Below are 12,081 nucleotides of genomic sequence, written 5' to 3'. Positions count from 1 at the left end.
TACATAGTATTGAATAGCAAATGAATTAATTGTTTAGTGACACTTTATCATTCACAAGATAAGATCCAGGTGTTGAGGACCTTCATGATCTGGCCTCTGTCTATCCCCTCTGACCCCATGCCTGACAGCGCTCTCCTATATATAACTCTCCCCACTGTAAACACAGCAAATCATCTGCCATTGCCTAAATATGCCATATTCTCTCTTCCCCTCCATTTCTTGCTGTGCTGTCCCTTTTCACTTGAAATGTCTTTCTCCACTTTATTTCCCTAGCAAATTTTTACTCATCCTTTTGGTTTCACTCCCTAACAGAGGCCTTCTCTGATCCCTTCCTCTCCGCACTCAAGCTTGGTTAGGTGATTCTTTTTTGGGCTCCCATAGAACCTTGTACCTGCCTGTTTTGTTTGTATATATGTGAACCCCTTGAGGGCAGATTTTCAGCTCTGTATTCACAGAGTCTAGCCTAATGTTAGTGGCATGAATTCAATAAATATTGATTAACCTAATAATACAGGGATGAATGAATCTCTGATGCAGGTAAATACATTTTTTTTTTTAAAGTAAATGTCACCCTCTATATCAAGGGTCAGCAAACTATAGCCCATGCGCCAAATCCAGGCCTCCCACTGCCTTTTTTGGTAAGTAGAGTTTTTTGGGGACATGGCCATTTTCATCCATCCATGTGTTGTGTATCACTGCTTTTGCACTATAACATCACAAGTCAGTGGTTGTGAAAGAGACCAAATGGTTCAGAAAGCCTAAAATATGTACTATCTGGCCCTTTACAGAAATGTTTACTGACTTTTGCTCTGTCTAGGTACATTACTTTCCTTTAAATAATGTTTGGAAAGGACAGATAAAATTAGAAAAAGTAAAATTTGGAATATAAAAATGTGGTGGTGTCCCTTTCTTTTTCTTATTTGTTTCTTTTTCAGAGAGCTATATTCTGTTTAACTCTCAGTTGTTTTTTAATTGTATAGGCAGGAGCAAGCTTTTATAAGATGACTGGCCTAGGTCCTTTGCCTCAGGCTCTTTATAATGGTGAATCCTTTAACCGTGAAGAGCTGAATATTAAAGAACTGGAAAAGGCTGTTCTTCACAGAATGGTGGATGCAACTGTATATTTACAAAGGGAAGTTTTTATGGTAGGTAAGCGTTTATGAGAAAATGTATGATGAATGATATTTATATATAATTTTTTGTATTAAAAAATACAAAAGTGGGGCTGGCCCCGTGGTGGAGCGGTTAAGTTCACATGCTTGGCTTCAGCCACGTGGCGTTTGCAGGTTCAGATCTCGGGTGTGGACCTGGCACCACTGGTCAAGCCATGCTGTGGCAGCATCCCATGTAGAATAGAGGAAGATTGGCACAGATGTTAGCTCAGGGCCAATCTTCCTCACACACTCACAAAAAAATACAAAAGTAATAGCAAAAGTTAATTTTGTAAAAATTTCCATCCTGATCATTTAGTAGTGATTTTAAAAGTAATACTTAATTAAATTTATCTGTGCGTAATTACAGCTAAAAATTGCTTAGTTGGAAAGAAAATTCAAAGTTTTACAGGAAAATTTACTATAAGAATCCTAAATTGCATATTATTTATTGATTTATTTTAGGTTACATAGTCTTCAGATGTATTCTTTGCATAACTTTAAAACGTATGCATATAAATTACCTATATTTACCTAAGTGATATTTTTGTTATTTTAGGGCACATTAAATGATTGGACAAATGCAATTGACTTCCTTATGGATAAAAAGAACATTGTACCCCGTATAAATCCTTTGATTTTGCACACCAAAATGCAGTACCTTAATTTAATAGCTACATCAGGTAAAATAATCCTTCCATATACTTTTCTACAAATGCTTATTGAGTTGTGAATGTTTTTTAATTCATTATTTAACATTTAATGTTAAAATTTTCAGTAACTGCTGATGTTGAAGATTTCTCTACTTTCTCTTTCTTGGATTCACAAGATAAGAGTGCTGTAATTGCAAAGAACATGTATTATTTAACCCGAGAAGGTAATTAAGCATCTTTTATTTTCCTGAATTTATTCCTAAAGTAGCAAAAACTTGTGATTTTAGTAAGGTGCTTGCATAATACATTTTGCATGTTGATCTTTGACTAGAGGCCTGGTTTTCAATTTGAGAGTTTGTGATTTGTTATGATGTAAGGATTGTGCTGAGAAAATGATACCTCCTTTCCTAGCTAATACTGTACTCAGAGGGATTAATCTTGGTGTTTTGCCTTTTTTTAAAGCAAGCTATTCCATTTTTCACTTTTTTAAGAAAGTGGTAAAATCCTTTCAAGACTATGTAAACTGATATCTTATAAGGCCTGAATAAAAGTATAATTCCAGATCAGAGGAGAACAGTTGTGCACTCTGATTAATAAACAGCATTGGGATGTTTTGCTTAGGTTAGGGGTCACAGCCAAAGGAGGGGAGACCAAGACAGGAACATATTTGGAAATAAGGATTTAGCCAGACAGGGAGTCTGCGGTGGGGCCACAGATTTGTTAGGTACCATGAACTATTCAGAGATGGAGACAGTTAAAGTTCAGTTTGTGTTGGTTTTGCTTTGTTTTGTGTGACCTGCTTGGCTCGAGAGAGAAAAAGGAGAGCCAATACATGAGAGAGAAAATAAGGCTGATTTTCATCTCAGTATAAAGCAGTAGCTTTCTAACAATGAGAGGGATGTAAAGATGGAATGAGCTATGTAGTAAGGCACAAATTTTTATGCATGAGAGAGATTTAAGCAGAGGCCACACAACCAGTTTTCGAGAATGCTGTAGAATGAATCCAAGTTTGGATCAGATGACCCCAAATTAGTGTATAACAGACTCATGACTTTATATCCATAAAGTAGTCTCTCTACAAGAAATCCAACAAATAGTAAAATAAAATGCAGTTCCATGTTATGGCAGGCTAAGGTCCTGAATGTGTCAAGCTAAGGGAAAAGGAGACAGAGAAATAAGGAATAAAAAATAGGAGAAACATATTTGTCAGGTTCTGGGTTGTATTTTGAAAATTGCCTCTGGGCATCAGAATGTTAGCCTATCATTAATGCCCTTTCGTTAAATCTCTTGCAATTTAAAAGAATACTTTATTAACTGAGAAACACCTAATTTCCTCCTATTTGCATTTATGTACATGTGTAAGGAAATAATAGAGTTGTGAGAAATTTACTTTGCACTTTTGAAATATTTCTCAGTTTACTTGCTGTGATGGTAAAAGTGCTGGCTTTAAGAAAGCATCAGAATTCTTTACCTTTCTTTTTTGAAAAGAATGTGCTGCTGCCTTACTGTTTTTTTCCTGCCTTATTCTTAATTTGTTTCTGAAGGTTGCGAGTGGAATCAATGTTACCCTTCTTTTTGTTACAATTTTGTGAAGTTAGATATTACTCAGTAGCTTCACATCTATTCAAGAGTATGTTTGGGAATAGCACATTTTTTACGGTCGTTTTAAGTGGGTCATGTGATTTAAAGGACTAGTTTTTCTATAGGTTTTAATGATAGCCAGAGAAGTATTGTTTCAGGTGTTATGTGCTTAGGCTGGATGAAATTAAACCCACTTAACTGTGACTTCAGAATTAAAAATTGTTTCTTGCTGTGACTTCCAAGTTTTCAAATTTTTCTGAAAATCTACTAATAAGCTTTATTATATCTGGTTTTATATATATGTGGGGTATAAATATCAATTTTTTTTTACAAGTGTAGGTAGAAGGCAGTTTTGTTTGACAACACTGGAACTGTGATAAGCATAATACAATTTTTGTCGACTGGTAAAGGTATCCACAGATATGTTCCCTAGGGGCTGTTTCTTCTGGGTAACTGAGTTTGTATAAAGCTTATGTAATGAATTACTCTTTTAGCATTTTTATATGTACATGAGTGTGTATATATAATTTTTAGCAATATTTGCTTATTTTGGGAAGGATTAACTGTAATACTTATTTTTTATGTATTTCGTTAACTGGAAAGGTCGCCTGCTTTTTGTTGGACCTTAAAAAGAATTAGTTTGACTAAACTATTTGAAACTTTCAGATTATGATGTAATTTCTTCAGTTACTCTCTGGATTATTGCTGATTTTGACAAACCATCTGGGAGAAAACTGCTTTTTAATGCATTAAAGCACATAGTAAGTATTTAGATATTCTTACTACAAAAATTTTTGTTGTTAATTTCAAGAAAGCAATGTGAAAAACATGCATTAAATCTTTGTCCTCACCCACGTTAACATTTTAAGTACCTTAAGTTGGTCAGAACAGGGTGCTGAGGAGACTAAGACAGGAATTCAAATTCAGTCTCCATGTAAAACAGGTAACTTTGCCCAGGAAAAAAAAAAAAACCTATGTTTCTTCTATGATTTGTGACCTATAGATTCTATTCTAGCCCTTTCTGTTGGACATATACATATCTAATAGTGTGTACAAACTGAATGGTTGTATCTCCCCAAAATTCGTATGTTCAAATCTAATCCCCAATGTGATGGTATTTGGAGGTGGGACCCTTAGGAGGTAATTAGATCATGAGGGTGAAGTCCTCATGAATGGGTGTAGTGCCCTTATAAGATGTCAGAGAACTGGCTTAGTCTCTTTCTGTCCTGTGAGAATACAAGAAGTCGGCAGTCTACAACCCAGAAGAGGGTGCTCAGCGGAACCTGAGCATGCTGACATTCTAGCCTCCATAACTGTGAGAAATAAATTTCTGTTGTTTACTGGCTACCCAGTCAGTGGTTACTCTGTTGTAGCAACCCGGAGTGACTAAGGCATAGTGGTTATAAATAGGCTGTTAAAACAGAGTGACTGGTTCTAGATCCCACCACTACCTCAGTGACCCCAGATCTACTTTTTACCAACAACAGGTTGTAATAGCCAATTTTCATCATATTATTAGGCAGCACTTTCTTTTCTTTGATTATTGAAGAAAATTAAATAAATTTGTCTTACTGACGAGTATTTTAAGCTTTAAGTAAACCTTAATTTTCTTATTTGATAATTACAAACCAGTATACTTCAATAGAATATACTTCTGTGTTTATTTAAAAGTACTCTTTTATAACCTTCTGTACTTCTACAGGAACATAAAAGTCTGTCTAGATAAAAATACCTAAGAAACATAAACCAAAATATTTTATGAAATTGTTTTTTATTAGCTAAGTATAAATTTATTGCTTTGTAACAGATTACCCCATACATTAATGGCATAAAATAATAAACATTTATTTTCTCGTAGTTTCTGGAGTTTAAGAACTCAGGAGTGACTTAGCTGAGTGGTTGTGGCTTAGGATTTCTCCTGAGGATGCAATCAGGATTTTGGCTACAGTCATCTGAAGGCTTGACTGTTGCTGGAGAATAAGCTTCTAAGATGGCTTATTTGCATGGCTGTTGGCAGGAGGCCCCAGTTTTTCACTGGCTGGTAGCAGAATGCTTCATTCCATTGCCACGTAGACCTCTTTTTAGTGTTGCTTAAGTATCCTCACAACATAACAGCTGGCTTTCCCCAGAATGAGTGATAAAGAGAGAGACAGAAGCCACAATGCCTTTTATGATCTAGTCTCAGAAGTCACACATAATACTTCCACAATATCCTGTTTGTTACATGGACCACTTCCATGCAGTATGAGGAGGAACTATACAAAAGCCTCAGTACCAAGAGGTGGGGATCATTGGGGACCATCTTGGAGGCTTGCCACCACATTAAGAATAATTAATATGTTTTAAACAAAACATCTGCTAGAAGAATTTTCATTTAATATTAGACAATCTCAGAACACATTCTGGCTTTTCACAGACCAGCACATTTCAAAAATGGTTGTTTGGGATCTATGGAGCAACCATCACTTCTGCCTTCTCTTTCTTCTTAAGAATCTCTGGTAGCATGTTCTTTGAGAAGCTCATGCACTGCCTTTCCCCAGTAGTTGCAGTGTATATGGGTCTCCCATTATGCATATGCTGGTAAATTTAGTGGTGTCCCACAGTTCTCTGAGGATCTGTTCATTTTTTTTTTACATTCTGTTTTTCAGATTGTATGATCATTATTGATTTATTTTTAAATTCAATGACTGTTTCTTCTGCCAACTCAAATCTAGCGAACCCCTCTGGTGAATTTTTCATTTCAGCTATTATACTCTTCAACACCAGAATTTCCGTTTGGTTCTTTTTTGTAATTTCTGTGTCTTTGTTATTATCATCTGTGTAATAAATTATTATTATCAAACCTTCCTTTAATTCTTTAGACATGGTTTCCTTTAGTTCTTTGAACATATTTCTATGTATGCTAAGTTCAACATCTAAGGCCCCTCAAAGACAGCTTCTAATGCCTGTTGTTTTTTTTTCTTTATTTGAATCACACTCCCCTCATATTCCATCGTATGTCTCATAATATTTTATTGAAAAGCAAACATTTTAGATAATACACTATGGTACATTTGGGTACTGATACGCCTTCATCCCCAGGGCTACTTGTTGTTTGTTTGCTTCATCATTTATTTGTTTAGTGATGTGACTGAACTAATTCTATAGTCTATTTCCCTCTCAATATATATCTCTGGTGTTCCTGCTCAGATTTTTTATCCTTATTTTTATCTTTTATCTTGGTTTCCTAGGGACTGCCTCTGGATCAGCAGAAGCCACTTACTGCTCAAAGGTTGTGCTTAAGTCCTCAGAGCCAGTTAGATTTTCATCTTTTACTGTTGGATGTATATTTGACTTAGAGACTACTTTTGCAGTTCAGGGATTTTATAACTTGGCCCCAAATTCATCCATCTTGGAATGTTGGAATTTCCCTTTGTAATTACTCCTGAGAAGATTCAACCTTTGGCTGCACACAGTCTTCCACACTGCCCAGGATGGGTTTAATTTTGTTTTTAAACCTTACTTCCTAGAACTTCCTCCTGGATCAGAGCTGCTTTTTATTCAGCAGTGTTTATTCAGGGAATGCTTTCAAGGTGATTCATGTCCATTCTGATTTTCCCGAGTGGGGCCAGTTAGCATATCTGTAGTTTTACAGACCCTCAGGGACGAGTGTGATACCAGGACAGCTCTTCCTGTCTCTCTCTTTCTCTAATTCTCTCTGTTAAATTTCTGCCTACTTTGCCATTTTTCATAATATATTTTTCCTGGAGAACCATATAAAAACAGGCCCCAGGTGGGATTTCACCCACAGGTTATAATTTGCTGACTCCTGATTTAGTTCTTTAATTGAATTATCTATGATATCATTCTTATTTTTATTCTTTCCAGTGTTATGTTTTGAGCCTCTTTTATTTTTATTTCATTTCAACCAACTTGTTTTTAATTTCTTTGTTTATCTCACTTGGGCCTCTCCTTATGGCTCCCTGAGTCTGTTTTTTGGAGGCCATATTTTCTTTTAATTGCTACATAAAATTCAAAAGACTAATGTAATGAGCACTTACACACCTAACACCTAGATTCTATGATTCTTAATATCTTGCTATATTTGTTTTATATAATTATCTGTTCGAGGGGGTGGAGGGATAGGAATGGTCTAGATCATTTTAAAGTAAGTTGTAGAAATCAGCAATCAATTCTTACTTAGGACTTCAACATGCATTTCCCAAGAATAAGGATATTCTTTTACATAACTGCAATACAATTATCACAGTATGAGGACTAAGTCTATGTTAGATTGTTCCCACAAGATGTGTTTTCTTTTTTCAAACCAGGATGCAAACAAGTTTCCCACAATGCGTTTCATTGTTACATTTCATTAGTTTCTTTTATGGTAGAACAGCCCCATCCACATTTTTTTGTATTGACTTTTTAGAAACCAAGCTAGTTGCTTTGTAGAAAAATCCCACATTCTGAATTTCACTGATTGTTTCCTTATAGTATTTTTGACTTGTTCTTCTAGTTCTTATGTTTCCTCTATTCTATAAGTTATGTCTAAAGTTTAATTAGATTCAGCTTAAACATGTTCTGGCAAGAAGGCTTCATCGTATTGTATGTGTTGAGCCTTTCCTTATGGCCTTCTTGTTGTTGAAGCACATGACTGTCAGGTTGTCTTACTGTACAACAAGAAGCATATAAATATCAGGGTTGTCTTACTACACATTTAAAGGGTACAGTGTTGATAGCCAAATCTCTACTTTGTAAATGTGTTTCTTCCTTTTTCAAATAGGAATTAATCTACCAAGGAATATTTTGACACCATGTGAATATTGTGTTGCCCACAATCTTTCACTTAATGCTTTTATGATCTATTGATAATGCTTGCTTGAATCAGTTATTTTATTTTTGATAGCAAAAGAGAGATTATTCTTCATTGATTAGCTGGTAGTCTTCTGAAATAAGAGATTTTCCCTTATCAACAGAGGATGACATGAAATAAAATTCTTCCTAAGAATCCAGAGGAAATTATTTACTCTTTATGTTTAGTTACTAGTTTTCAGAGAAGGGAGATGGTGTAGTAGTCCCCTCTTGATGCCAAATACTGATTTTTTTCTTTTATTTTCAAGTATCATTTTGCTCATGGATTTTTTTTTTCAGTGTCTTCTGTCATTTGCATACATGGTTCTTTTAGATGCTGACAATGCCCCACTATGGCTAGTGAACCCTGTCAAGCTGACTCTTATGGTTCTTTTTCTGAGCACTTTCTTGCTTTCTGATAAATGTCCTTTTTTGACCTTGTATTCTCGCTGTCTCAGATCTATAATCTGCCATTTGTTCAAAGAATTCTTACTTCTTTTTGTGGGAAATGGTAGTTAGAAAACCAGATCTGAGTGCTAAGAGTGTTCATTGTTATTAGAATGCTGGTAGTTGGCCAGAGGGCCCGCACATATGACAGAAAAGCAGCAGCTGTGAGCAAGCCAGCCAGGGGTCACGACAGCTCTTGACCCCCACCCAGTGGCAGCAGGTAGAAGCTGCGACCAAATACTATCATTACATGGAGGCACATATCCATGCCATCAAACAGTATGAAAAAATGTGTTAGTACTTCAGACCTGAAGGAAAATGACAAGCACCCAGAAATCAGTCCTGAAGGCACGGAAATTTGTAATCTAAATGATAGAGAATGCAAAATAGCTATCATAAAAATATTCAATGAGTCACAAGAAAGTACAGATAGACAGATGAAATCAGGAACTTCTTCACAAAAGAGATTGAAACTATAAAGAAAAACCAATCAGAAATATTGGAGATGAAAAATACAAAGGATGAGATAAAGATAATTCTTGACTCCCTGAACAACAGAGCTGATATTCTGAAGGAAATAATCAGCAGTCTAGAGGACAGAAATATAGAAATGCTTCAGATGAAGGAGGAGAGAGAACTAAGACTAAAAAGAAATGAAGACATTCTCCAAGAAATATCCTACTCAATTAGGAAATGCAACATAAGGATTGTAGACATTCCAGAGGGAGAAGAAAAGGAGAATGGGCAGAAAGCTTGTTCGAAGAAATAATAGCTGAGAACTTCCCAAACCTGGGGCAGGAGCTAGAAATACAAATGAAAGAAGCTAATATCTCTCCTAATGAAAAAGACCTTCTCCAAGGCATAAGCTAGTAAAGCTGGCAAAAGTCAATGAAAAAGAGAAAAACACTAAGGGCAGCAAGGCAGAAGAAAATAAATATCAGGCTTTCAGTGGATTTCTCAGCAGAATGATATACTCAAAATTCTCAAAGACAAAAGCTTTCAGCCAAGAATAATCTATGCAGCAAAAATATCCTTTCAGATGTGATGGATAAATAAAAACTTTGCCAGATAAACAAAAGCTAAGGGAGTTCATCACCACAGGACCCCCCCTACCAGAAATGCTCAGGAAGGGGGCTTATGAAGCCTTGAACAAGGAGATAGACAAAATCAGAAAATTACAGGTCTCTATCAGAACATGTTAGCAGTTATAACATCAAAGATAAAGAGAAGTAAAACCAAAAATAAATATAAGCTCGTTATTTTAACCACAAACTCACAGTACAAATTGGAATAAGTTGTGACAATAACTTAGAAGGGGAAGAGGACAGAGATAGAATTGGCTTAGTCTAAGGAACTAGGAGGCTATCAGAAAATGGGCTCTCTCATCTATGAGATTTTTTTATAGGAACCTCACGGTAACCACTAAACAAATAATCAGAACAGAGACACAAGTGATAAATAAAAATAAAACTAAGAAAACCATCATAGAGAACTACCAAACTGAATTAGTAGTCTAAAATACATGGGACAAGAAACAAGGGAAATGCAGAAGAACCGGAAAATGAGCAATTAAATGGCAGCATTAAGCCCTCATACATCAATAATCACTCTAAATGTAAATGGACTGAATTCTCCAATCAAAAGACACAGAGTGGCGAGATGGATTAAAAAACAAGACCCAACAATATGCTGCCTCCAGGAAACACATCTCAGCTCTAAAGACAAACACAGGCTCAGAGTGAAGGGATAGAAGATGATACTCCAAGCTAAGGGCAAACAAAAGAGACCAGGTGTTGCCATACTTATATCAGACAAAGTAGACTTCAAGACAAAACAGGTAATGAGAGACAAAGAGGGGCAGTATATAATGATCAAAGGGACACTCCACCAAGAAAGCATAACACATAAATACCTATGCACTCAACACAGGAGCACCAAACTACATAAAGCAACAACTAATAAACCTAAAAGAAGATATTAACAACAACACAATAATAGTAGAGGACCTTAACACCCCAGTTACATCAATGGATAGGTCATCCAGACAGAAAGTCAACAAGGAAATAATGGATTTTAATGAAAAACTAGACCAGATGAACTTAATAGATATATAGAGGACACACCATCCAGAAACAACAGAATGCACATTCTTCTCAATTGTACGTGGAAAATTCTTAAGGATAGACCATATTTTGGGAAATAGGGGAAGCCTCAATAAGTTTAAGAAGATTGAGTCATATTGAGTACCTTTTCTGACCATAATGCTATGAAACTGGAAATCAACTACAAGAGAAAAGCTGGAAAGTGACAAACATGTCACTAAGAGACTAAATAACATGCTACTGAATAACCAGTGAATCACTGAGGAAATTAAAGAAGAACTCAAAAAATATTTGGAAATAAATGAGAATGAAAATACTCCATACCAATTCATATCAGATGCAGCAAAAGCATTCCTAAGAGGAAAATTCATAGCAATACAGGCCCACCTTAACAAACAAGAAGAATCTCAAATAAGCAATCTTAAGCTACACCTAGTAGAATTAGAAAAAGAAGAACAAAGCCCAAAGTCAGCAGAAGGAGGGAAATAATAAAAATTAAAGCAGAAATAAATGAAATTGAAATCAAATAGAAGAACAGTAGAAAGGATCAATGAAACTAAGAGCTGATTGTTTGAGAAGATAAACAAAATTCACAACCCCCTAGCCAGACTCACTAAGAAAAAAAGAGCGAAGGCCCAAATAAAAAATTGGAAGTGAAAGAGGAGAAATTACAGTGGATACCACAGAAATACAAAGGATTATAAAAGAACACTATGAAAAACTATATGTCAACAAATTGGATAATCTACAAGAAATGGATAAATTCTTAGACTCTTACACCCTCCCAAAACTGAACCAAGAAATAGAGAGTCTGAATAGACCAATCACAAGTAAAGAGATTGAAACAGTAATCAAATCCTCCCCAAAAATAAAAGTCCAGGACCAGACGGCTTCTCTGGAGAATTCTACCAAACATTCAAAGAAGATTTGATACCTATCCTTCTCAAATTTCCAAAAAATTGAGGAAGGCAGGACACTTCCTAACACATTCTATGAAGCCAACATCATCCTGATTCCAAAGCCAGACAAGGACAACACGAAGGGAAATTACAGATCAATATTGCTGATGAACATAGATGCAAAAATCCTCAACAAAATATTGGCAAACCAAATATAGCAATACATTGAAAAGATCATACGCCATGGTCAAGTGGGATTCAAACTAGGGACACAAGGATGGTTCAACATCTGCACATCAATAAATGTGATACACCACATTAACAAAATGAGGAATAAGAACCACATGATCATCTCAATAAATGCAGAGAAAGCATTTGACAGGATCCAACATCCATTTATGATGAAAACTCTCAA

General features: G+C 35.6%; 1 protein-coding gene across 3 annotated transcripts in view; it reads left to right on the top strand.

Moving 5' to 3' along the window:
* The window catches only part of UGGT2 (UDP-glucose glycoprotein glucosyltransferase 2), a 184,716-nt gene that overhangs the window by 94,521 nt on the left and 78,114 nt on the right, over nt 1-12,081 (top strand). For all 3 annotated transcript variants that reach the window (XM_070579077.1, XM_070579078.1, XM_070579079.1), the window contains exons 17-20: nt 981-1,145; nt 1,711-1,834; nt 1,930-2,028; nt 4,052-4,146. In XM_070579077.1, coding sequence (XP_070435178.1) covers nt 981-1,145; nt 1,711-1,834; nt 1,930-2,028; nt 4,052-4,146 — 483 coding nt within the window. The remainder of the gene's footprint in view (nt 1-980; nt 1,146-1,710; nt 1,835-1,929; nt 2,029-4,051; nt 4,147-12,081) is intronic.

Source organism: Equus przewalskii, chromosome 16 (assembly GCF_037783145.1).
Source record: "Equus przewalskii isolate Varuska chromosome 16, EquPr2, whole genome shotgun sequence".
NCBI lineage: Eukaryota > Metazoa > Chordata > Mammalia > Perissodactyla > Equidae > Equus > Equus przewalskii.
Note: the sequence above shows the minus strand (reverse complement) of the source record. Positions and strands in the feature narration are given on the sequence as shown.